This window comes from Sebastes umbrosus, chromosome 19 (genome assembly GCF_015220745.1).
Source record: "Sebastes umbrosus isolate fSebUmb1 chromosome 19, fSebUmb1.pri, whole genome shotgun sequence".
In the NCBI taxonomy this organism is placed as follows: Eukaryota; Metazoa; Chordata; class Actinopteri; order Perciformes; family Sebastidae; genus Sebastes; species Sebastes umbrosus.
The window spans coordinates 15,844,054-15,870,972 of record NC_051287.1 but is presented as its reverse complement, the minus strand read 5'-3'; the positions used below and the strand labels follow the sequence as shown (position 1 = coordinate 15,870,972).

The following is a 26,919-nucleotide window of genomic DNA, read 5'->3' as shown; positions in this document are numbered from 1 at the left end:
ACTAGTTGCTTGGAAATGTTAAAGTCGTCATTTAGGAAAGGTTTCCGGAAATCACTTGTTCTCAGCATTTCAAGGACCTGAATGGAAATGAACTGATTTTGATAAAGTTTTTTTTTAAAGTTTGCAAATAGCTGTCTGACAGATAAAGGTACGTCTTAGCTCCCTTCATGGCAAAACTGACCTATAGTTCAGATTATAGCATAGCATACTGTAGGTCTGTTTGCTTATGCACGCTTCAAACAAAAGTCAAACAACATAACTAGCTGTTTTGATTATGCAATATACACGATGCCTTAAGAGTTTAAGATTTGGATCATGAATTTCGTCTTTAAAACAACCCCAGATTTATAGCCTGTAGGGGAATTATATTAGTTAACTGTTACACTGTTTTTTTTGGCCTCTGCAAAAATGCATTTGTCACAACCACTGCTCAGCTGTAACAAAACTACATGATACAAGTTGCCTGCCTTTTACAGTCACAGTCTGTTTGAAGATAAAGGCATTTTTTTTGGGTTATGTTGCCCTTGAAGACAGATGTTTTCTGGGTCAATGTACATCAGAAGACGGTTTCTTCTGTCATGATGCATTTCTGAGAGTTTTATTTGGTATTTACATGCTTTATGTCAGTGGAAAAAAGACGTTTTTGAAAATATTAATTCAGCCTTCTTCATGCTGACGATTTTTAATTTTTTTTATGTGACTGCTGTCAGTCCGTCTTTTCTTCTTTGTTTTTTCGAATTTCCCAACATCACAAAATCAGCCACTCGCCGCTCGTAGCAACAAAAGAAAGATATAGATTGGAGGTGCATTCACAGGAACACGTTGAAGCATTCACGAGGGATGGAGGAAAACAGGAGTTTTTGTTACCTGTCCTGGGGCTCAAAACAAACTCTTTTATCAACGCAAACACGACACACACACACAAACCGAAGACCAAAACCACATGTGTGCACACACATACGCACTTACTGTATGCACACACTCCCGCTCATAAACACACACATTATTTTTGGAGCAGCCTGCATCACCCAAGACAGCCGGCAATGAGTTTCATTTTGTGTGTCCAGCAGCAGTTTTTCCATTAGACCTGATGTAATGTCCACACAATAATGGACTTGAAGAAAGGCTGCATTAAGACACAGTGGTTTATGTACACAGGCTAGACAGGGGCGAAATGTCCCCCTTTGCCCTTTAATGGGATGCCTAACTTAATTTTTTCTTTTCTTCCTTGTCTTTGTTTCGTTCTTTCTGAATCTCTTCCTGTTTCTGGCACTTTCTGTGTATTTGTGTGTAGATTTTCATCGGAGAGGTGTCCATGTACGTGATGAAATCGACGAGGGAAGCTCTCCTAGCCCAGGAGAAAACCATCGTGACAGGAGACTGTTGTTACCTCAACCCCCTTATCCGACGCATCATACGCTTCATAGGTAAGACAGTTTTCACGCCAAATAGTCCAAACTCCCCTAAGCTCCTTCATGTGGATGGTACCAAGCAGTAGCTGACAACTCAGAAACACACTACATCACGCTCACACACACATTAAAAATACACCGATTTGCCATAACATGAGGACAGCATGGGCACCCTGACCGGTCAGCGGCTACGCAGCCCCATACGCAACAAACTGCGATGCACTGTGTGTTCTGACACCTTTCTGTCTGAGCCAGCATTAACTTTTTCAGCAATTTGAGCTACAGTAACTCTTCTATTGGATCGGACAACTAGGGCCATCCTTCGCTCCCCACGTGCATCAATGAGCCTCGGGTCTGACCCTGTTGCCGGTTCACCGGTTTTTCTTTCCTTGGACCACTTTTGATAGGTCCTGACCACTGCAGACCGGGAACATCCCACAAGAGCTGCACTTTTGGAGATGCTCTGACCCAGTCGTCTAGCCATCACAATTTGGCCCTTGTCAAAGTCGCTCACATCCTTACGCTTGCCCATTTTTTCTGCTTCCAACACATCAACTTCAAGGACAAAATGTTCACTTGCTGTCTGATATATCCTACCCACTGCCAGGTGCCATTGTAACAAGATAATCAATGTTATTCACTTCACCTGTCAGTGGTCTTAATGTTATGGCTGATCGGTGTATGTGTGCAGGTCCTTTCACATGTACACATGGGTGCAAAATCAGGACTTTTATTTTCAATTTCATTGTAGCACTTTTGTTTACATTTTACAATATGTATCTCATGGGATACACTCATCATACAGGGTAAAAAATAACAATAACTGAATGAAGTTTGTATATGCTGGTAAAATTGGTTTAAACAGGAGTCTGGAGGATCCTTTTGCTGATTTGGATAATTTCACCGAGTTCAGTACGAAGATTGCACCCGATTCAACTGTTATCAGCTCATTAAATGTGCGTTATCAAGCTCTATAAGCCTCATAGATGTGGGTAAGTAGGGGCCTACTACGATTTAAAGTGAAAGTGAAACTTAAAAGCAACACGTTCTAACACATTGTAAAACTAAATGAAACCCTACGCTTTGAACACAAACAAATCTACTTCCTTAGGTTTAGGCAACAAAACCACTTGGTTAAGTTTAGATAAAAAGACTGTCGTCTTCTGTTTTTCCTTCATTTGGCCATCGCCCATGTGAATCGATGATGAAACCTACTAGTGGGTGTAGCAAGTCCCTTCTGACCAACAACTATAAGGCTTTTAACCACTGATAATGCACATTTAATGACCTGATAATAGTCTAACCGGCTGAAGATTCACACTCACTGACTGTGCAGTTTAGTTTGAAGTTAACTGATCACATCATTATTCAAATGCATATCTGTATGCACTTCAGTTCACATCATCATTCATATTGCAGTCGCGCTGCAAGGTGCTGCTTTTGATTGTCTTCAGCTCAGTCTTGGATTCAGTCAGTCTTCTGCTATTTCATTTAGTACAAAACTATATAAGCCCAGTTTCATGAGGTTAATGGATCAGTAAACAATGCATCTGCAACAGTAGGATTGATTTCTGTGGCTTTCACAGTCTTTCAGTAAGCTTTAACCAGTAAGCTACATGCTGTATATCATGGCTAAGCTGACAGCTGAATGTGGGTGCTGTCAGTCACCTGCGAGGGGAGCTCCAATGCAGAGAGCTACCAACAGCTTTGAACAGTAACCCTGATGAATCAGAGCTTGACGATTTTTGGTGTTCAAGATTAATTTGCTCATAATCTAAACACCTCTGGTATCATGTAAAAAAAGGACTAATTTATCCTACAGAGGACGAAAGAGAGTAGAACGGCCAAGCGACATGCCAACAGATAGGGTCATCGAGCAATCACCGACCTGCGAATAACTTGACGGGATCAACCATTTTTCATTGGTGTCAGAGGCAGGTCGATGCACAGTGAAGGATGAGAGTTTAGAAGATGAGGTTAACACAGTTGGCAGCAGCTTTCCTCTACCCTAACATGTAAACCTGAGGTTGTCCACAAATACTACAGCTTTTAGATCGTCAGATTTCGATCCTCCGTGTTCGTTACTTGAGAAAAAAAGTACAACACACATGCCTGTAGCACAAACCTGACATACCATGCAAACACTAGATAGAGTATATATTGATGCTGGGGAGTAGGGCAGGTGTTGTAGCCTGAAGTGATGATGCGTGTTAAGATGACGAAGATGCCAGTGTGTGTGTTCAGTAGACAATGGACTTGGCTTAAATGATGCAAGGGCTGCAGTTGGCAACATATAGGCATTGTGTACGGTTGGCCAACGGTTGCAACCACCTCAGCCTTGATCAAGTGTGAACAAAATTACATTACATGTTATATGTTATAGGGGAAAACAAATGCTAAATAAGCATACGTATCAAGGAAAGAATACTGGACTGCTCTGTATTCCTCTCGAGTTTACACTTTGATATCCATACATCCATCCATTATCTGTGACTGCTCGTCCTTTAAGGGTCACGGGTCGCTGGAGCCGATCCCAGCTGACAACGGGCGTGAGGCGGGGTACGCCCTTGACAGTCAATCACAGGGCTGACAACAGGACACACGCATTACATTCACACTTGCTGGCAATTTAGAGTCCAATAAACCTAACCTGCATGTCTTTGGACTGTGGGAGGAAACCGGAGCACCCGGAGAAAACCCGCGCTGACGAGGGGAGAACACGTGTGGCTTAATTAGAACCGGTTATGTCATCTGCTCTGATTTAAACTTCTTCTCCTTAGGTCGGTAAACTTGCTGGTCGTGGCTTTTCAGTTTAAATACAGCAAACTGGCAAGTCTTCCGTAAAGGGAGCCAATTGGGATCGAGTCCAGCTGTGATGCATTCACTGCAGCTTCTCTAAAACTGCATTAGCCACTGGAACAAAATTGAATTTGAACATCTTTATCAAACATGTTGGATCATAGGGAACATATAAATTATTGGCTGTATTCGAAACCACTACAAACAGTACAGCCTGCCTACTGCGTTTCTCAGTAGTATGTAGTATTAAATCAATATATGTTGCAGTATACTAGGCCAGGCTTTAGCCTTTAAACAAGCTCTTAAAGCACTGGACATCTTAAATTACTTTTTTGTTTATGATCAATAATGTTTACTTTATAGGATGCTGCACAGTTTAGCTCCACCACTCCTTAAAGATTTTTTATTCTAACAGCTCACGGTGAAGTAAAACAAACAGGATCATCGAGGGGCAACAACACAGTGGAACGATCCCTATAAATATTAGAGTATATTAGTTCTAGTCAGTTTAAAACTAATGTTAAAAAACGGTCATGCTGTCTCAACAATTATCTCTCTGCCCTGTAGGAGGCAGCTCTCTCCCTCGCCTCTTCCATCACCACTGCCTGCTGCTTTGTATAGACGGTCTGTGAGCTTGACGGTCCGGCTGGCGATCGAGCGCTTGTGAAGCTTTTCAACTCCAAAAAAGGAAGATAACCACAGGTTCCCTTTACTTTTAGAATGGAGCGTTAAAACGTTAAAGCAAATTTTGAATTTGCCATAAATTTCTGTAAAAACTGCCAATATTCAAAGTCAACACAATTGATTTCTCGCTCTAAAAAATTTCAGAAGTGAAGTTAGTGATGAAATAGCAACGAAAAATGTAAGAAAAAACATGCTGTTTTTGGCGCACTGTTGTTTTGACCATAGCCTGCACCATTCCAGTGCTTTGCATTGTGGGATACAGTAAGTGAGGTAGACTGCTCTGATGCATACTGGAGATTTTTTCCAAACTAGTAATGACATCCGGGTATTTTTGGCATGATGTACATTTAGCTTTTGTTTGCATACTGCATATTCTATGCTACATTTTGGCCAAATCAGTATTGCTAGTGTAGTATGCGGTTTTGAATACAGCCTACGTCTTTCTTACAATCAGGCTGCTTTACAAAAATAATTACAGGGGAGGTTTATAAGCCCACACACCTGTTTCACTCCTCTAAAAGAGCTCCAACTACAACCTTTTGAATTTACATTTTTGTACAGCTACGTTTCCTCAAAGCTCCAGTAGCACTGGGGAAAACTGACAGACTTTTGCTATCTGTTCCAGTTAAATGAGGTCGTCTGCTGGACTTTAACTGGCTTAATCAGAACCGTATTGTTCACTTTTAAATAATATCCCTTCAATTTATAAAACACTCATCAGTGATTCATTAGGCAACTCGCATGATTTATATTTCCGTCTGCTCCCGAACAATCCCCTCGTATTTGTAGAAACCACTGAGGCTTTTAGTTTCCCGCTCTTTTGCTCCCTTCTCGTCTCCTCTCCTGTCACCCTAATTCCCCCTCTCTATTTCCCTCAAAGATGCCCTTCACACAATCGTGTCCCTGTACCCCTCACTGGCAACCAAACCCTAGCACCCCCCCACCCCTCTCAGCCCTCCGCAGCCCCCCTGGATGAGAATACAAAGCAGAGTAATTTCATGGCTAAGCAGGCCAGATAATCAGCAGTCATATTTCACAGCAAAAGGAATGCAGACGCAGACATTGGTCAGGGTTGGTGGGCTGAAAGTGTCAGTGCAATCATTCATATTAGACGCTGCTTTTTTTCCTGTTTATGTTTCATTCCCTGCCTGTTGTCCACTCTTCTTTCCTTTCCATATTAACTACTGACATCTATGTAACATGGGACATTACAAAATCAATTGAATTTGCATTCAAAGTTTCATAGTCCATTTTTTTTTCTGGGAATAATGTTAACATTCTGGGGTTTAGCTCTGCTTATAATGACAGTTGGGAGCTTATGTGCCAGCGCTGGGAGCCAGATAGCCACAGACCAATTTAACCCCGGATACAAGGTGATTGCACCACGATGTAAGGCGGAAATGAGTGTGAAGCTTTTAAGGTGTTTCTTTGCCGTGGGGGGTTTTATATGTGCTATAATTCTCATTGTGTGTATCCGTGTGTCTGCGTGCCGCAGGTGTGTTCGCATTCGGCCTGTTCGCCACAGACATCTTTGTCAACGCGGGCCAGGTGGTGACGGGAGGTCTGTCGCCCTACTTCCTGTCTGTCTGCAAGCCCAACTACACCGGCACCGAGTGCCGTTTCAATCACCAGTTCATCATCAACGGCAACATCTGCACCGGGAGCCCCGTCGTCGTGGAAAACGCTCGCCGATCGTTCCCGTCCAAGGATGCTTCGCTGAGTGTTTACTCCGCTGTTTACCTGACGGTGAGAAGAATGTGCATGACTACTAGCCACTATAATGCAGTTTTGTATGCAGTATTTCGTACCATATGGCATGGTATTACATGCTCTTTTTTTTCAACAAACATTCTTTCTCTTTAAACTCTTCTCACAAGGGCTAATTAAAATATTTAATTGTGATTAATCGCATGATTTTCCAGAATTAATCGTGATTTATCGCAAATTAATTGCAGATTTGTATCTGTTCAAAATGTACCTTAATTAAAGGGAGATTTGTCAAGTATTTAACACATGAGAGTTGGCAAATATTCTTTCCTTATGCAAATGTATGAATATAATATTCTTGGAAATCAATTAACAACACGAAACAATGACAAATTATTACGACTGGTAAACCCTCAGAGAAAAGAAAGGCAGGACTCCAATGCATGACTCGAAAGCAAGGCAGCTGCGATGAAACAATCTTTACACTTAACCTAAGGAGCAGGACGAGACATGACACAAATATTGTCCAGAAACCCTCACAGGTACTGCATTTAGCATAAAAAAAAATATGCTCAAATCATAACATGGCAAACTGCAGCCCAACAGGCATCAACAGCTGTCAGTGTGTCAGTGTGCTGACTTGACTATGACTTGCCCAAAACTGCATGTGATTATCATAAAGTGGGCATGTCTGTAAAGGGGAGACTCGTGGGTACCCATAGAACCCATTTTCATTCACATATCTGGAGGTCAGAGGTCAAGGGACTCCTTTGAACATGGCCATGACAGTTTTTCCTTTTCAAAATTTAGCATAAGTTTGGAGCGTTATTTAACCTCCTTGCCAGTATCTTAACTAGATTTAAAAATGATACCCGCTACAACCTAAAAATTGCAAGTTGCGTTAATGCATTACAGAAATGAGTGGCAATAAAACTCATTTGCGTTAACAGGTTATCATCATGTTAACTTTGACAGCCCTACTTCTGCCTTATTCCTTCCCCTTTTAGACTAGAAGAACTCAAATGTTTTCTTACATTTGCTTGTATATTGCTTTGGCACATATAGATAGAAGACATAGAAGACCATGCATGTGTGACTGTCATTAGGTTTTAGGTGAGAAAAGTTGCTTTTTTTGAAGAATAATGTGGTCTGTAACCTCGAGGCACTCATCAGTTAAACTGTAGAGAATTAACAGCTATTAAAACTGCTGAATCAAAAGATACAACTTTAATTATGCAGTCTACAGTCTAAATTGTTGAGTTGTTGCAAATCTAAGTAGCCTATATGTAATTGGTAAATAAAGTTAAGGCTATTAAGGCTATAACAGTGTGCATGCATATTATAAATATATATTGGAATATATAAACAAATGTTTTCCTGAGCACAAGTAATATTTTTTGGCTTTCCGTTTGCATTTGTTGCTCTGTTCAGTGTGGGAAAAAAAATAAATAAAAAATAAATAAATAAATAAATAAATAAATAAATAAATAAATAAATAAATAAATAAATAAATAAATACAATTCTCCACCAAATTTTCAACACAACGTGAGCACAGTTAATTAAAAATCAATGTCAAGTGCACTTGTGGCTCTAGAGTTACTCATTTGGGACTGAATGTAATTATTTTACATCTTGGTGGAAACACATTTTGGAGTCGTAAAAAAAAAACACCGAAACAATCAGAGATGAATAGATGTTTTTAGCCTGGATTGATTAAAGTTCTACACTAGATTTGTAATTTAAAAAGGCTCTGAATAAGAAGGAATATTTGCTGTAAAAATTGTGCTACATAGCACATCCATCTTTGATGGAGGAATTGGCGAGAAGGGACTTCATATTTCTTGAAAGTGTGCGGAGGAATGTTTCACACAAGCGTAGGGGGTGGGTTCAGGCATTTTTAGAAAATTGGCTGGAGCAAGACGTGAAGAATGGCTTTTTTGCAGGGCTGCTGTTAGACATCGGAGTGACGGAGGGGCTCAGCTGCTGAAAAGTGAAGGAGAGAGCAGAGGTGCAGATTTTATCAGCGGGAGCAAGAGGAATACAAGGACAGGTTATTGATGAAAAAGAGGATTCGGGGGTAAAAGTTCAAGAAGTGAGAACATATGTAGTGGTTCCCCTATTAGGTTAATCTTTTATTCTGTGAAAAAAAAACTCTGTTTTGGAGAGGTGTTTCGCTCATATGATGTAAGTTTTTGACATCTTTCTTGAAGCGTTTTGCTGTGCAGTGGAGGCTTCGTGCTCTCATGAAATGGTAAAATATTTGACTCCATTTCTGTGGGAACAACTGCAGTTGCTCTGCTTGAGATTGCCTCTGTTCTTGTGTGCCTAAAGCGAGGTAAAGACACAGTAAAGAGCATAATATTTTGTCTGATTTAATCTGCCTTCTGTCCTCCTTTCCAGATGTACATCACCAGCACCATCAAGACCAAATCCAGCCGCCTGGCCAAGCCTGTGCTCTGTCTGGGCACGCTCTGTTCGGCCTTCCTCACCGGCCTCAACCGAGTCTCGGAGTACCGGAACCACTGTTCGGACGTAGTGGCCGGATTTATACTGGGATCAGCCGTTGCTCTGTTTCTGGTGAGGACGACGGAAGAGTGAAATGTTTGGGGAAGCGTGGGAGTAGTGGGGATTAGAGGAGAAGAGAAGATGATTATTATGAGGTTGGATTCTGGTCATGACTTGTTTTCAAATTATAATAATAATTTCCAGCTTCATTTTGGAACTGACCCAAACCAGTAATTAAATGATTATTCAGGCTGCAGCCCTTACCAAAGCCTGCAACATGGTTTTGGTGCCATTTTCAATGTCTTAAATGCAAATTTATATCTTAAAAATCTTATACACAGAATGTTTTTTTTTTTAGTATTCATTTATATTGATCTTTAGTGACATTAATATGTGTTTGTAGAGGCCACATAGAGAGTTTCTAAAGACTCATTTGGTAAAGAAGCTTAAAAAGAGCAGTTCGTGAAGAGGTGATAGAGGGAGGGGATGAAGCATGGTTTATACTGAGCTTGAAGGAGGTTCAGATGCAGGTGAAGAGAGAGGGAAAAGGGAAAGGATGCATTGGTTGATTGGGGGAAAGGGGAGAAGAGAAGAAAGGAGAGAAAATACCGAGGCGGCACCTGGATTTCTGCTGAGATACTACAGCAGTCGCTCTGGTTTTGAAAGAGCTCAGTGAGGAAGGGCAGTGAAAGGCAGACGGACCAAAAGGGAGCAGAAAGTTGAAGGGAGTTTGAAATAGTGAGCAATAGTGGCTTCCGCTGAAAATTAAAATTACTCTGTCAGCATGGGATTTTATGCTGAGTGTTTAAATGTAGGGTAGTGATTACAGCTGAAACCCTCAAGTTGTTTTGGGGGTTGGGGCGGAAAACTGGTTGAGGTGAAAGGAAGGTGAAGGGAAACCCCCCCACAAATCCAAAAAAAAAGATGAATTTAACAGTCTCAGAGGCTTAACTACATGTTAATTGCAGCCGGGCCCCGAGCCTACAAAGCAGGAAGGATTGTGAAAGAGAGGGGAGGGAGGAGGATACATGGAGGGAAGATTGAGGATTTATACACAGAAAAATCCTCAGATGTTCTGCTGATGGCAATGTCATTTGTTTTGCAGTTTTTTTTTTTGTCATACACCTAAATATTGGACAAATAAAATGCTGACCTGATGATAAAAGTTAAGGGATCACCAATGTTATTATCGTTCAGTGTGAGGGGGACATGAATTGCATGCAGCCTCAGCCTCATAGGAAAACTCACCAAAAGTCATTAGGATACATTGTCTGGGAACCATGAATGTCTGTACACATTTGTTGTTGTACACTCTGTTTGTTACACACATGGACACGCAGCACTTTCCTCCTCAGTTAAATAGGTTATTGTTGCATTTGCACATATTGCAGTCAAATAGAGTTGTTGATGGGACAGAGGATTGGGAGATGGCGGAGGCAGAGGGTCCACCAGCCAACGAACACATACCGGTCCCTTCCCTCTCTTCACAATATGCCATGACAACATTAATTCCCCCTTCAATGGAGAGCGACAGTAAACAGAGTGCCCTCCTAAATCAGTAAACAGATTTTTCAGGTCTATTCATTCTGCAATACCGGCATAACTACCCGGTATTTATGCTCAGTTGCAGAGAAAGATTGGGCTACATAATATTATTAGTATTATACTATTTGTAGAATTTGATTCCAGTGGTGGCTGCGTAGGATTGTTTCAGATTTGTGTGAGCCAAACATTTCCAGTAACTCCAGAGCATTTTAAAATGTAATCATTTCCAAAACACATGTTTTATCTAATGAAATATTCTGCTTCAATCCATATTTGTTGGCATTTAGCCTTTCAAAAACAACATTTTCACTACAGAAAACCTCACCTCTATTTAAAATAGCAATGCATCAGGTGCAGGCACACCTGGCCTTTAAAGGGAATGTGAGATGACACTGATTGGTTTAATTCTCGTTATGCCCAAAACACGCCTATGATTAATTAAATACAACCCTTTCGCCTCTTGTGTCTTACTTTGTGCTCAGATTATGCGTCATTTAACTAGCAGAAGTGGAGTTGGACATGGCCTAAATGCGTTTGCGCCATACGGTATAGATCGTTTAAATAGGGTCCTCTGGAGACCATGTATGTCTGTACCAAATTTCAATCCAACCAATAGGCTACTTGTTGAGATATTTCAGTGTGGAACAAAATGGTGGGCCGAGCGACTGAGAGACCATTATTATCATCTATTGAGCCTTGCCTAAAAATGTAAATTATATGAGCATATTCTACAATTCTACAATTTCATTTAGACGCTTTTGTCCAAAACGACGTACATCTGGGAATTCGTACAACACAAGCAAGGATCTAGTTAGGAGGGAACGACGTGAGTAAGTGCCAACAACAGCTTCAAGTTCGATCGGACACAGGTGCCGACAGGCAGTACACAGAGGCAACGCACAGGGTGAATAGAAGCCAATTTTTTTTTTTTTTTTTGTCATCATCATCATTAACAATATCAGCAGCGTCATCAAGGTCATCATGAATATCCTAATCAACATCAACAACATCCTCATCATCAATATCACACAGCATACTTTTGTTTTGCTATGTGACATAGAGTAGAGTTGTACCTTTTCTCCATCTACAGTAGATGCTGAAGACAATGATTTGCATAGATACGGAAAAACCTGCCTGAACATCTCTGTATCTTACTTATTGCACGCCTGAGTTTTACATGTCTGTGCAGATATAGTCCTATAATAGTGCAAAATGAATGGTTAAAACCCTGTTGGATGTTAAGAACATATAGGGCAGTTAACAGTGACAGCAGTGGGATTTACAGACAACTCTACAGAATGGTGATGAGGGGTACAAATGGGTTTTCCAAAAGTGAGCATTAGGAGTTCAGATGTTGGTGGATTTGATCTGAATAGATGGTTACAGAGTGGGTGATCTAGTGGCAATCGTGCCTTTTCTTGTCTTAGCTTGTCCTTGGACCTTGAGGAGGAGGAGCCACAGCACTCCGCTCTTTAATGAAGGATATTAGCTTTCAATGATTGATCTATAAAAATTGACAGACATTGAGTCAGTGATCTCCGGGGAAAGACGGACGCAAGGAAGTCAATCGTCACTTCAGCAGTTTCTAACCCGCTCATTTCCACCTTAGTATCGGCAAACTGAGGAGGGTTGCCTCTCCCATACACACTGACCTAATGGTCCTGATGAAGCCTATCAAGGTCTTGTCATCTGAAACCCGAGGCGATATGATGGACTGCTAAGGGAAGGTAAATTAATTAGTACAAAGAGAGTAGAAAGAGGGTATAGCTCAAATCCCCGTGCGATCAGTGCTGACAGCGAGGAGATCCGAATGGACTCATCAAACAGCTACTGCCTTTGGTGTTACAAGAGGTTTGTCCTCTGCCAGCAGATTGAGGGATCAGTGTTAAGCACTTGGTGGTTGAGCTCCAGGATGATGTTGGAGACAGAGGTGTCCACTTGATCCAAGACAAAGTAGAGGCACATTCAGACTGCCTGCCAGGTCTGACAGAAGCAAAGGCCTTTGACATTTAGAATGGCTTACAAACTAAACCTCAAATTCAAGGTTTTTAAGGTATGTAGAGTTGCCACATATAGCAGGAATGTCTGACACCTATTTTATGTTACAACATAGGATAAGAGTCCATGCAGATCTGAAAACTAAAAACTTTATTCATGAGTCAGTTCATTCTAGACCCAGTTTTCTTGGTATAAAAATTAGATCCTGCGGAAAGATGGCAGTTCGTTTGCACAAAAAGGTGTATGAATGCCACGGTAATGTGCAAGGCATTAGGTGTGTAATGTGAACGCCTTTCTTGTGTTTGGCATGCCATTTGTAGGCCATGCATTCTGTACTGACTGCAATGAAAATGCTCTGTGTAAATATGCCATGATCAGAGCTAGTGACGTAGAATAAAAAGTGAGAAAGACCACTTAGGAGTATGGGTCCAACAAACTCACGACTTTCAACCAGGATACCGGTGTTTGAGACTGGTGTTTTGTTTTGTAAGTTACGTTTTTTAGTGACATTTGTGACATTTTTTCCATATTTATGTTATGGTCTTTCTTTACATATCTTACTTAGTTTACATACTTATTTTAGGCCCAACCATGACGCCCAACTAAGTGGTTTTATTGCCTAAACTTAAGTGAGACTAATTGACACACGAAAAGCCTAAACTGCATCCTTATGATACGTGGAATGTCCATGTAATATCGTGCTATTCGCCTTCCCGTGAGACCAGGTTGCAAGAGGATAATGCAACATATTTTTCAAAAGCTCAGATCTGATTTTTCTGTTCTGTGACAACTTGGCCGAGCCTGTCTTAGCACGGATGACAAGACGCAAAAAATGGAAAGAAAGCAGTCTTCCTCGGTCTCCTGCGCTTCGGTTGAACAAACAGAAAACATGAAAGAAAGTGTACACCAATGTATTTGTAACAAGCAGGATGGTTGTAGCTTAAAAGAAACAGTAGGTTTCATCCAAGGGGTAGATAAGAACAGTCATGTCAAAACAACAGGTAATGAGTGTCAGTCTAGAGTCGAGTACAAAGGAGTGCACTTTTGACTTGCCCATGACTCATCCGAAATCAACTTTAGATTCTCTCTGACAAACATTTCTTTTAAAGAATTCACATGTTTTTTATGAAACTGATGCTGGAGTTGTCGTCCTTAGATTCTTGCCCAGCAGCTGTGATTCATTTGCTTGGTCTGGGAGCACTAGAGAAGCACTGTCCATGAACTGCCACAAACAAGAAAACCTTGAGCATCCTCCAGCAGAGAGAATCGCCCCGCTTCAGCTTCATTTTCTCCTTTGCCACTGCCTGAGGGCATGGTTGGCCTGGGGGCAGATTCACCCTGGGGCTGCCTTCTTTGATTAACCAGTCCATGGAGGAGAACAGAAATATGGCAACCTTGGTGGTATCGCCACTGTTAAAAGAAGCCTGACGAAAAAAAGGACTTTACAAGTAACTGTAGATGATAATAATTTTAACAGACATATAAATGAAGAAACAAGGCGTCACTTCAGTGTGCCTGCTGGGCGTAGTGCCATGCCACAAAGATGAACACCCCGGAGCATCTCCTTTGACTGCATTAAACGATGGCTGCATTTTGTAGACTCGTACAATGTTTCATTAAGCTTTAAAACCCATATAAACTTTATATTCTGAAGCTAAAAATATGGTCACATCTCTCCAAAAACTCAGGAGTGCTCTTAATTCCTTTTAATTGGAGCCTAATGTCACAGTGACACGAGGGTTGGCAGGCGATCTGATTTAAGATACAAGTAATGTCATTTTAATATGGACATTAAGTGACGTTCTCGTTTAACAATGGTATGAAATTTGTCTTGAGGGACCAGATTAGAGACCGGTAAAATGCTTGGGCAGCCTGCATTGCAGTGTGACTATTAACATTATTTGGTGCATGGAGTCTTTATCGAAGCATGAGTTTCAGCCATGCTAGCGGGCGGCATTGCTCTATAGGGATGGCAATGTCCGTCTGTCGGCCACTTGTGTCTAACTTGATATATCTCAACAACTGTTCAATGGATTGGCAATCATTTTTGTACAGACTTTAATGGTCACCAGATGACGAAGCCTAAGGACCAGGAAATTCCGCCAAAAAAGGACTTTATTTAGATGTACTTAACCTTTAATCGTCAAGTGGTGTATTTTAGATACACTGGATGTAGCAGGGTATACGGAGAAATGTTCTTCCTCCTACCCTCCTACTTATAAAAGCACTGATTATGTGCAGATTGCGCTCACCTGTTCCTCGTTGCCTCTGAACAGCACTGTGGCTCCTCTCTGAGCTCATTAGGATGATGGCATACATAAAACACTTTCTGACACTCAACATACCTCACACCACAGGAATATCTGGCAAGATAATCTTTAGAAAAATAAAAAAAAACAGCTTTGCTGACCATTGTCCGAAGGGAGGAATCGGATCCCAAACTCGGCTTGATGTTGTGTGTGCACCAGTATGAAAACGTCGTCATGGATTAATTAACTCAATCTCAAATAACATAATGTAAAAAACCTAATTTGGACCCAGCCTGGTTGTGGGTAAAAGTCATAATACCAGTCAAAATGTCTCATGAAGCTAACTTTCCCCGTTCTAAAAATGAATCATTGATGTTCCAGTTCCATGTTAACCTACCTTGCTATTAATGTTGAACTGTCCTCATGCCTTACAGGGTATATGTGTTGTGAACAACTTCAAAGGCGTCCACAGTGCAGCAGCTAAACAGAAAACCGAAGACTACCGCGGTCTGCCTCTGATGACTTTCCCCCGTGTAGAGAGCCCTCTGGAGACCCTCAGCGCACAGGTACCTGAAAACACTTAACCTGGATTCCCAAAAAACGTAATCTCTATAATGCACATTATCTTTCCCAATTAATTGGCAGAGCTCCCTCGAGACCGTAAGCTTAAAACAAAAATGCCCCTTCAGAATTCAGTCTATACTGTAATTTGCTGTTCCTGTAATTTGTTGTAATTTACTTGCATGTCCTGCTTCAATTAGTAATTTCTTACATTTCCCAGAATTCTCATAGAATGAGGGTCAATCACATTATTTGCTTGACAATGTGTTCTTTCTTTCTTTTTCTTTCTTTCTTTATCTTTCTTGCTTTCTTTCTTTCTACATAAAGCAATGACACATGTTCAGAAAAACATACAGGCATGACATTTTGCACTACACCCCTTGTCCTCCTTCCCAAATGCACAGAAACACATAGAGAACCCCAGACACAGAGCACTCCTGATACTGTTTGACAATGATTTCCTCTACCTCTTCATTTCCACACCTTTTCCCTCTCCTGTCTACTTTCTTTCTTCTCTCCGTCAATCCTTATTCCCTCTTCATCCATCCCTCCCTCCCTCCCTCCTCCTCCCACGTCCATTTTTCAGAACCACTCAGCATCGATGACGGAGGTCACATGACTAAGGGGGCAGCACCGGGTCACGTTTGCGTCTCCACAGCACTTCCAGACACAATGACGAGGACGCATGCCACGTGGCTCCGAATGCTTAACAAAAAAACACTGCTGATATATCTGTTTAATTCACCCCGAGGGACAAAATGCACCGTGTTTCTAATGGTTCTCATCTAGTTGGGCTATGCTCAATTTAACCTGCCAAGGCACAGCTATAGCAACAGTGGCAACAATATCACGAGGCAAACTTAAGCACAGATTGTTTTTCCAGATATTTGAAGCCATTCGAAACATTCGGGACATTTTTTCCCTCCAAGGTGCGCTGTTTGTAGTTAGAGGACGGTGTTTTGTACATTTTTGTATGAGCGAGTGCTGTAGCCTATCCTGACGGTGTTAAACCCGCGCACTTCCTGTCGGCTGACTCACTCTGTTTTACATCACATCCTGTCAGGTGACTTGCCTTGTCGATCACCACATCTATTCCCCCTCAGTCTGAAAAATCTGCTATGGAAAAAAAATATCGATGTTGTTGTTCTGTGATGTTTGTCATTTGTACAGGAAAAAAAAAGACAGAATCCTTCTTTTTATTATCTCTCTCTGTACATTAACTGACCGTGTCAGGTCATATTTTGTAAAGATTTTTGTCAATCTGTATGACTATTATGATCCATTTGGACCTGTTTGCCTGCTGTGTAAACCTGGATATGTTTTGGTATCAGTTTAGGTGTTTTGGGGAACGAACCCTCCCCTCCCCTTTGGAGGAAACGACAAGGAAGAGTCAGTGACATCCTCCGAGTCAGAAAATGGGGTTTTGGCACTTGCGGTGCCGTGTTATCAGCCACAATGAAAGTGAAATAGGTTGAAATTCTCACTATGAGTGTGTTTCACCCCGATTTCCTGATTCACTGTGATGTTAATAGGATTTTTTTCTACAGAGAGGTCCAGTGGGGCTAGCCTGCGCCAGATCTACCTGAAGATTTCACTGGTATGGCTGTACAATTAAATTTAAACTGAAATCCCAGTAGAAGACATCCTTATAAAGTACATGGAGAAAAAAGAGACAGAAATGCTCTTTGGAGTGAAACTGAGTGACTTACTTAAGGCCTGGCTAGCCCTTTTTTAATGGAAACCAGGCTAATGACTCCTGCTTCACTTTTCCTCCTTGAGGCACCCCCTCCCCACCCCACCCTCCCCAACCCACCAGTGGATTGTGATGCAATGTTGTGACTCCATTTCCCATTGGAAGATAATGCCCAGCATGAAGAGAGAAGTCAAGATGTTTTATAGATATTCATGATTTCAATTATACTCATTACCATTGTGATTATGAACGTTTTTTTACTTTCAAAACAAAAAAAAGTGTTTCATTTGAAATGCTACATATATATATTTTTTTCTTCGTTTGTCCACAAAATTAAATAGTCAGTAGCAACAATGTGTTGTCTTGTCTTTTTTCATTATGTGCCAGAATGCTGATATGAAAGCGGTGACTTTCTTTTTCTTATCATAAAAAAAAATGTCCCGAAGACATTTGTTTCAATTTCAAACTGAAATACAAAATACAGTAAGTGAGGCAGAGAGCAGTCAGTCTTACTCACTGTGTGTTTCAATACCCATAATACCACACTATTTAGTATGCCAGGAAAAAGATTTAGTATGTCCCAATACATAGTATGTCAAATGCAGTATGCCAAAAATACCAGAAAGTCCTACTTCATCTGGTCGCAAGCCAGCATGCTTTTCTGGCTATTCTGACCCACAATCCTCTGCGCAGCAGATACTGTATATGAGCAAGAGGGTCAAAATTCAAGGCGCAATGTTATGACGAAGTAGAATGTCCCAATTGTACGCATACTGCATGCAACAGTACGTACTTTGTAAGGGCAGCTGCAGCATGTACTAAAAGTAAAAAGAAAAAGTATGCGATTTGGAAGCGATTTAATTTTTTTTGCAAGTTGCCTTGTCAGAAGAAGTGGGGAAACATGTCTGCCCTTGTGTTTGTTTTTAGATGTTTGTATGGCCTGGAGTTGTCCCTCGCAGACAGCGCTACAGTAATTCTTCTGCTGAATACAAATCCCACCGAACCTAAACCATGGCTCATCTACAGCCTAAAGGTATGCTCGCATTAACATATCATCATCAATTTCGCTTGAACAAAATTGACCCACACTCAGCCCTGTAAAAAGGTTGTGATGCCGTGGTTCCAATGTGGGCAATAAATAAATATTGATCACAAACTGTAAAAAGTAAGTGAGAAGTTTGTAGTCCGAGTAGTATTGACCAATCATGTTTGAACAGGCTTTGGTTGAATGCAGGTAAACAGTCCATGAGGAGGGCAAGAGAGGCGGAACGCATTGGCCGCTATGCAATCTCAGAACCCACAGGCGTATCGTCTGACGATGATTTTGCATTTTATTGGTTTAAAATGAGCTTATAAACTGGCTACTTGTGAAACGATACGATCGTACATGTCGTCTCTCAACTCCAACTCCAACTCTTGCATCTCAAGTTGCTAATCGGACTGTGAACAATGAGCAGCGCATGGAAAAGGAAGTCTTGGCCCAGATATCCGCTGGCTACACTGGAACCCCAGAAATAGAGCCCCTAGCCTCCAGAGGCTTACCCGTCGTCAGACCGATGAGTTCCGAGCTTGTATTGTACTAAACAGGGGGATGGCACATGCTATAAAAATGACTTCTTCATTTACAAACACTGTGTATCAGTGTTTCCATTGGCAGATGTGCACAATCCGTCAATGGAATGCATTGCACGGTCAAAGTTGCACAAAGGTGCGGTCTGGTTTCAATTGAAGTGAATGGGGAACAGGGATATATCAGCAGGATGGAAGTGTAATTTGACCTTACCTCTAAACATTTGATTGGTACAGTAGAGGGTGCAGTGGGCCCAGGAGGCTCAGTTCAGGGGGAAAAAAAACAAAAACGTTGTTGCTTTAAATGTTCTTCAAATATGTACCCAAGCATGATGCGATGAGTTTACAATAATGGAAAGTTTCCGGGAGGACTAGAACACCTTCAGGGTTGTTCTTGAATAAAAAAAAACACGACTGACATTTATTTTGTGCAATTTGAAAGCAGATGCCTGATGCCTTATATTATCGCCTCTGAGAACAAGTAAGGATAACAGTGTGATTAGGTTTGAGCAAACCATATGTTTGGCCGATGCAGATGAATATGACCCTCATTTTTTGTCCCATGATCCAAGTTTCACATCCTGTGAGGCATGGGCTTTCCTGTTCACACCACACCCCTGTTCAGCCACACATGCTACCCAGATTAAGTGATTGGAATGAGCATAGTTTATGCTAAAAACCAGCATCTTATTTAGATTTTTTTCTGTCGATTCATCCTGTCACGACCGCAACGCGACGTCGGTGATGTTTATGTCGCCGCTAAGCAAGGCATACACACACAGAGACACAAAGGAAGCTGACGGCTCAGCCAGTACACTCGCTCTTTTGCTCTGTCAGGTATTCATTTCAGCTGTGACAGCCTGCGCTTAGCCTGCAGACACACTGGCTAAATAGATAGGGACTGTTTGTGTGTGTGTGTGTGTGTGTGTGTGTGTGTGTGTGTGTGTGTGTGTCTGGCAGTGTCTGACCATGCCGTGTATTTTTTAAAATGTCATCCTTGGCTATTCTGAGTACGCCTTCCTGCCCAAATTGCTGTCCCCTGGCAATATGAGTGAAGAATAGTGCAACAACCAGATATCTTTTCAAGGTGGGAAGCAAAGCACCGAGTGGGTTGGTTATGTATATAGCTGCAGGTTTGTTTTTTTTAAACATAATGGATCTGTTAGATGGGAGGAAATGAGTAACTGCAGGTGAATCGAAATGGCCAACTTGAAAAAAAAATATATTCCTGCAAATACATCCTCAATGCATAGTTCGATTGGTGTGCCCTGGATGTCAGCCATTGTTCTGTTCCTCTGGTTTCATTGACTCATCAAGAGTTAGAAACTTGGAACAGTGAAATCACATCCCTTAAGTCCTTGAAGAAAATGTTTTAATAGTCTATTGAAACAGTTTCTATGGAGGCCAACACTTTCTCATCCCAATCGTCACATACCGCCGCTTTTTGTCACGCCCCTTGGCGTCACTTTAGGTTTAGGCAACAAAACCACTATAGTTAGGTTTAGGAAAAAGCTACATGGTTGTACTTAAAATGACTACATTCGTAAAGTGGAAATTAAACTAAACGTTAACACCGGACACAAACAAATGGCTGATTGTGACGTGAATGTCAAACTTAACACACGGAACACAAACAGCAGTGTTTTGGATGCAGGGCTGGCTTAAGGCATAGGGCATATAGGCGGTTGCCTAGGACGCCACCTTCCGGGATTTTTCAATTCAATTAAATTTCAACTCATTTAACAAATCTGAAATTCACCTAGGGCACCAAAACAGCTTGAGTCAGCCCTCCCTGGATGAAAGCTTTGTGTTTGTTGGGCCCATCCAGCACCCATCCTGTGTGTCTCTCTCGCTCTTAAAATTACGTCACCACAGCATTTTCTCTGAGCGTTTACAGTGTAGTTACTGGAAAGCCCGATGTGTCTCATACTGTCGCTAAGGGGTGCCTTGTGTGGCAGTATCATGCCGACGGCTGTGACAAAGCCTCGGTATTTGACTCCTGGGAATGAGAAAGGGCTGTGGAGGCATAATGCGATTTGTAAACAGGCGGGGGGAGCAGTTCATTCCATTCACCTGCGACTACGACCATGGATTTATCAATACACAGCAGAGTGAGGCTACTGATATTTCAGAGTCATGGTCAGGGCCATAGGTTTTAACTCAGTCAGATAAAGGATCAATGAGTCATGTACATATTCAACTAAACAACCCCTCCGCCCTTGCACTCTCTCTGCTACTAGGGGATGGAGAGAGGTGGGTGGCAGGTTAACAAGGGGCATGCATTTTGGTCATTTTGATAACAAGTGGGATGGCATCTCCCCTCATATCACCTACTGGGCATGATAATTAAAAACTGAACTTGGACGGATGCACAAGGCTGAAAGACTATCTGTCCTATATTGTGCTTTCTAATATGCACTGGAAATAATATATTGATGTGTAAGGTAGTTAGAAAAAAAATGTTTCAATTAAGTGCAAAGAAGAGAGGTAAGTTTTTAATAACAGAACACATCCAAACGCAAACAGAAGATGCAAGAAAACAGGTCTCATCACAGAGGGACTGTTTCGGTGTGTTCATCCGTGAATAATCATCATATTCAAATAAGATGTCAGAGTTTGACTAGTGGTCTATGTTCATGTTTTACTATTCAACAATGGGCTTGTACCAAAAACTGAATGTGTTTGTTGTGTCAAGAGATTGCAAAAGCACCGGTGGGTAAAAAGGTCCTGTTTTGGGTCCCTGACTGAAAAGGCTGAAGAGGATTTATTACCATTTAATGCATTACTTCTTTTCACATCCCGTGTTTATTACCCCGAAGCCATTATGAAGACGAAAAAACACCCAGACCACAAGTGAAACTCTGACAAGTTAACCGATGACTTGTAGGTGCAGCTTTCTTTAAGGAACTAGAAGTGCATCGGTGAAGTGCAGGACAACATTATACAGTGATCCCTAAAACAAGATTTTGTCCTATGATCCACCACAAGATGCCGACCAGATGTTTTTGATGAATATAGAGGTGTTTTGCTGAAGCTTTATATCTTTTTTTTTTGTTCTTTACTTGTAAAAACTGCCCCACCAATCCCCCAAAAGGCGCATAAGAAAAAAAACGACCTAAGCCACATCTAATGCATTGTCAAAGGCCAGAAACATTAGGTCATCGGTGGTAAAATCAACCTGCAACCTGTATTTCTTTTCTTCCCCCCTCTTAGATACAAGGTTTCAGCACAAGGCCATAAAGACTTAACTTAAAGACTTAAGGATGGGTTCAACTTCAGGTCATTTACACTCTCGATGAGCCTCAACATAAGACTCAGGTGAATTAGCCCATTAAGCTTAAGTACCGGTCTTCATATCTACGATCAAGCTTATCATCATGGCAAGCATATCTGTACCAGTGAAGAGACGAGGCTTAGAGGGAAGGGATGAGAGGGACAAGAGGAAGGAGTAGTGGGGAAGTAAAAGGAAAATAAATGAAGGGATCAGTGAGGTGAAGAAAATGGGGGATGGGAGGGTTAAGAAGAGGACGATTTGCACAGCTCTTCAGTGACAGCAACAAGCTAGTGAGAACAGATTTGGTTCAGGGTCCTTTGTCCAATGCCTCTCGTCTAAGTGAATCTCACGTTCCAGAAGTCAGGAAAATGTTCTACTGGAGTTAAAGAGGAGGATCGGATCCCTGGAGAACGTTTCAGTCCAGCGTTCGGGGGAACTCCTGAGCCTAACGGAGGATCCAGCTTCCAGAAATCTGTGAAGGTTCCAACTCCAAAATTCAGACAAGGGATCCTTTTCCAGAACCTATACCGGAGGTCTCGGAAACTAATCCCATGTCTAACCAGGCTTCTCTGGGCAGAACAAAGGAGAAAAGCTTCAGAACTCTGGGAGCGTGTTTGTGTGTAGGTTAGTCTGCTGGTGGGACTGGGTATATGGAGCAAACTGGTTAGACTGGTGCGTAGTGGAATGACTTGGTGCAGTCTGGTTTGCTTGCTGGTTTTCTAATTGGCACTGTTCTAGCTCTTGCTTCCTCCTCATGGCTGACTGCAACTGCTGCTTGATTGCGAGGATTTGACCCTCCAGTTCTGACAGCTCCTGGACCAGCGGGTTCCGGCCCAAGCCCAGGCCGGGGCCGCAGTCGCCCACTCCCAAACGTGTTATGCCCTGTCCTGAGCCCCCTTGCCCTGGCCCCAGTCCTTGGCCCAACCCCCGCCCTAACAGGTCGGAGCGACCGTTAGTGTTGGTCACTATGGGCAGGTGTTTCTCCAGTAGGGGAAGAGAATGGCGATGAGGCAGGGGTGATGGGGGCGGTGGCGAAGGAAGGTCCTGGGACGACGGGCGTTCCAGGTCATTCTGCATCTCTTGAGGAAGGACCCGACGCCTGTTGCAGTGAGAGGACTCTGCAGGATTCCAAGAGGCTGACTGGTTGTTTCCCTCATTGCACCTGGAGATAAGACAGATACACAGAGAAATATCAGGTGGCAATTCATCTTTTTTTCCTAAGAATGCCCATGAGGGAGATTGCATATCGTCTGGGTGCATCTTTCCAGATTGAATCCTACGTAAAACCAACGTCTCAGATGGTATCTCTATCCCCAACTATTGTACACACAGATGATGCTTACACTCTTAATTGTAGGTGCACATATAATTCTCTGTATGTTGTATTACAATTAGCAATTTAGGGAGAACCAGACCTTTATCAAGAATAAGTGGAGACAGACTGCAGTTCCAGACATTATTGTCAAGAGGCTCACGATGAGATTCTTGGAGGAATACAGCCAGTGTGAATGCTTGCCAAGATATGGTGCAGTACAAGTGCTCTCCCTAAATGTGCCATTAAATAAAAAATGCATTTTTTCACAGGTGTCCCTGAGCAACGTATCCTCATACAACGGTTTGTGTGACATCTCACGAAAAGTTATTCCTCATTTTTCGTGCGTTTCCCTAGGAATGAACAGCAACACGTGATGAATGTCCAGCAACATGTGAAAATTTCCGCTCCTTACATGCATACAGTTTTTTTCAAAATAAAGTTCCATCTTCACAGGAAACTTTTTACTTCCTTTAGAAATAGATCGTAATTTGGATTAAAATAACTACGCTTGAAGGTTTGGCAACACAACCACGTACTTAGTTAGGTTTAGGAAAAGATTGTAGTTTGGGTTAAAATAACTACGTAAGTTGCGTTACTTATGTACAGAAGTTATGTGACAAATAAATCAACATTGACTTCAGTTTTCACACGGGTATGAACAGCAGTCTCCTGGGCAAAAGTCTGGTGTTTTTGGACCCACCCATCCACCCTGACCTCCTTCCTACATGGCATTTGTCGCTCTTGATACTTCCTCGTTCACGATTACGTGGATTATATACAAATTAATTTTGTGGGCTATATACAAATCACAGTGCCTTACTCTTCGTAGGTGTAGCTACGAATAGCGTATGAGAACGGCCTGGCTTGAATGACATTTAGCAGCATTTAGCATCTCTATTTAGTCCTCATGGTCATGGTCTGACTAGCTAGCCTAATGGTCACATTACCAAACTATTTGGTCAGAACATGGCCATTATAGTTGATCAAGAAAAGTACATCCAATAAACATTGTGCATTTGAGAATTGTGATGTGATCATGCTGTGTATAATGCAAATAAGGACTAAATGAATATAAATGAATAGCCCCCCAAAAATATGCAAGTATTCAAGACAAAAAAGGAAGACCTCGACTGTCAAGGCACACTGGTAGAAATCTAATTCAAGTCCAATTAATTTCCTCCAGCACCAGCACTGACCTCGCCAACCTCTCCTATCCAAACTGGAGGTCTACCCTCGCCTTTAAGCTAATGAGCGCCAGCAGCAGTACCGTGGGTTGGAGGTGTCAGTTCGACACAGCATCACTAATGTTATGTTCTCTCTAGGCTTAAACACATGTCACCTGACAAATCCTTTCTCTTGGTGCTGCTCCAGGGAGTGATGGAGGAGCAGAGTGATCCTCAGTTTCCATTAAACAGCATCTGTTTCGCCTTCTATTCAACTCAATCATCCTGCATACGGTGGGCAATCTCCAAGCCTGAAAAGTGAGGCCAATGCAGAAGTGCCTTAAACTTGCATTATTTCTAATTGCCAGCAGGGGGCGACTCCTCTGATTGCGAAAAGAAGTCAAATTGTACAGAAGTCTATGAGAAAATGACCCTACTTCTCACTTGATTTATTACCGCAGTAAAAATTGCATACATGAGTTTATGGTCTCAGTCATTAGTTTCAAATCTTCTTCAATACATCATGATGTTCATTAAGTAAATTATGGTCCCATTTAGAGTTAAATAGACCATAAAGCAGGGTATGCTTTAGGGTGTGGCTACCTTGTGATTGACAGGTCGCTACCACGGTGCTGTCCGGTCTGGGAGTAGTCAGAGTATTTGACTTACAACTTTAACCCTTTCACAGTGTGCCCTCAGTTCATGAAAGTTAATATCAACATTTTAGTCCCCTAAAAATGTCAGAGTTCGGTTTTACTTAGCTCCACCCTCTTGTATCACTTCTGGTTGCAAAAAACCAAGATGACGACGGGCAAAACGCCGAACTGGAGGCTTCAAAACCGTAGTCTACAAAACCAATGGGTGCCGTCATGGTGACTACATCCACTTCTTATATACAGTCTATGCCTGCATATACAGTATATCTATATATAAATTAAATCTCAAAGGTATTTCATTGGCACTATAAAGCTACACAAACTTAAAAAACAGCCAGCCATGGTTGTCCTCAGTGACATATCAATTCCTTTGATTGCACTGACCATGAAAAACTCCTACAACATCAAGTCAGCACTTAATAGGAAGAGGGCAAAAAGAAAGTGAAAAATACACGATTGGATGTTACACAAGGCTGGTGTCATGAAGGGTTCAGAGAAAATACCAGTTTGTGTTCTTACTTTTATGCTTCACCAGACCTGGAAATGTTTTGCTGGAGGCAGCTTCTGTCCAGATAATTAATTCCAAATATGTGGTTATCATTGAAATAAGTATCTTTTGGTTAACACATAATGGATTATATTTGGTGAGTCATTGGTAGGTTAAATGCCATATAAGTGGTCATGAGTCACATCCTGAATTGTTATTCAAACAAATAAAACAAGAAAAGTGAAGACAAAATGATATCCATGAGAATGGTAGAGAAGTAAACAGATTACTATTGGATTTTAATGGTAGAGTTATGGTACAATACGAAGAAACTTTTTATGAACATAAACTTTAAGCAGTATTTAAAGCCCCTGAGATCACTCCGTACTTCCTATCAGTGAAAATGAGAACACAACCCAGTATATGTAAAGCACAAATTCAATATAAAATATACTGCACTCGCTGTCAACTCCCCTGCAGTCATTTATAGGATAGTTCTGACTCACCAGGGGCTTAGAAAATACCTAAATTTGGTTTCCTCTCTCAAACAGAAACCATTGGACCAGATCTGCAAGCTGAGAAGTAACCATGATTTCATTTAAGGAGTAGCGAAGAGCGATTCCCCTTGTACGAACTGAAGCTGAAGAACACTCTAAATCAAAGGTGTTTTCACCGGTGATACAAAAAAAGAAGTGACAAGAAGAATCTAATGAGATACTCCTGACATCAAAAGAGACCTTAAGCTGAAGGATGAGACGTCAGAATATAAGAACATAAAAAGAATCTCATCTTAATGTGATAGATGCGCCGTTTGAGAGAGGGAAGAAGGCACCTGTGCTTACATCATGGCTGCAATGAAAGAGAGAATATTTTGCAGTGTGGTTAACATCAGATCTCTTAAGCCGTAAGTCTTAAAATAATCACCCCAGTGTCAGCATCTTTAGATGCATTGGTGTTAGAGCGTAAAGACTTTATAGCATAGATGTTCTCTAACTAAGCAGCCTGATGACCTCAGACAGGTCCCTGGTTTTCGTGCCAACGTATAGATTGAAAACAATTGCTGGCTGAGCCTTTTGTGCCATGAGTACTCAATGAATGTTGAAAACTCAGGCTTTTAAATCACTGCCTAAAACTCACCTTTACAGACTTGCCTTTAGGCTTTTTTCTTTAACCCTCTGAGACCTGCGATGCCGACGGACTTTACTGTCTTTAGACTTAGAGCTAGAGTGATGGTACAGATATCATATGAAACTAGAAAACCTAAGGAATCCATTGCTACCAATCATGTCATGCTAGCATGT

At 41.6% G+C, this 26,919-nt stretch overlaps 2 protein-coding genes across 3 annotated transcripts in view; one reads left to right on the top strand and one right to left on the bottom strand.

Annotated features, from left to right (window-relative positions):
- The window catches only part of plppr1 (phospholipid phosphatase related 1), a 60,557-nt gene extending 43,049 nt beyond the window's left edge, over nucleotides 1-17,508 (top strand). Inside the window, exons 4-8 of one of the 2 annotated variants that reach the window (XM_037753359.1) lie at nucleotides 1,295-1,427; nucleotides 6,391-6,641; nucleotides 9,004-9,180; nucleotides 15,335-15,466; nucleotides 16,048-17,508. In XM_037753359.1, coding sequence (XP_037609287.1) covers nucleotides 1,295-1,427; nucleotides 6,391-6,641; nucleotides 9,004-9,180; nucleotides 15,335-15,466; nucleotides 16,048-16,080 — 726 coding nt within the window. In that variant the 3' untranslated portion in view covers nucleotides 16,081-17,508. The other variant, XM_037753360.1, reaches the window with a different exon arrangement.
- A 3,697-nt stretch (nucleotides 17,509-21,205) lies between these two features.
- grin3a (glutamate receptor, ionotropic, N-methyl-D-aspartate 3A) overlaps nucleotides 21,206-26,919 on the bottom strand; it is a 58,864-nt gene continuing 53,150 nt past the window's right edge. The window contains exon 10 of the mRNA XM_037753678.1: nucleotides 21,206-23,159. Coding sequence (XP_037609606.1) covers nucleotides 22,592-23,159 — 568 coding nt within the window. The 3' untranslated portion in view covers nucleotides 21,206-22,591. The remainder of the gene's footprint in view (nucleotides 23,160-26,919) is intronic.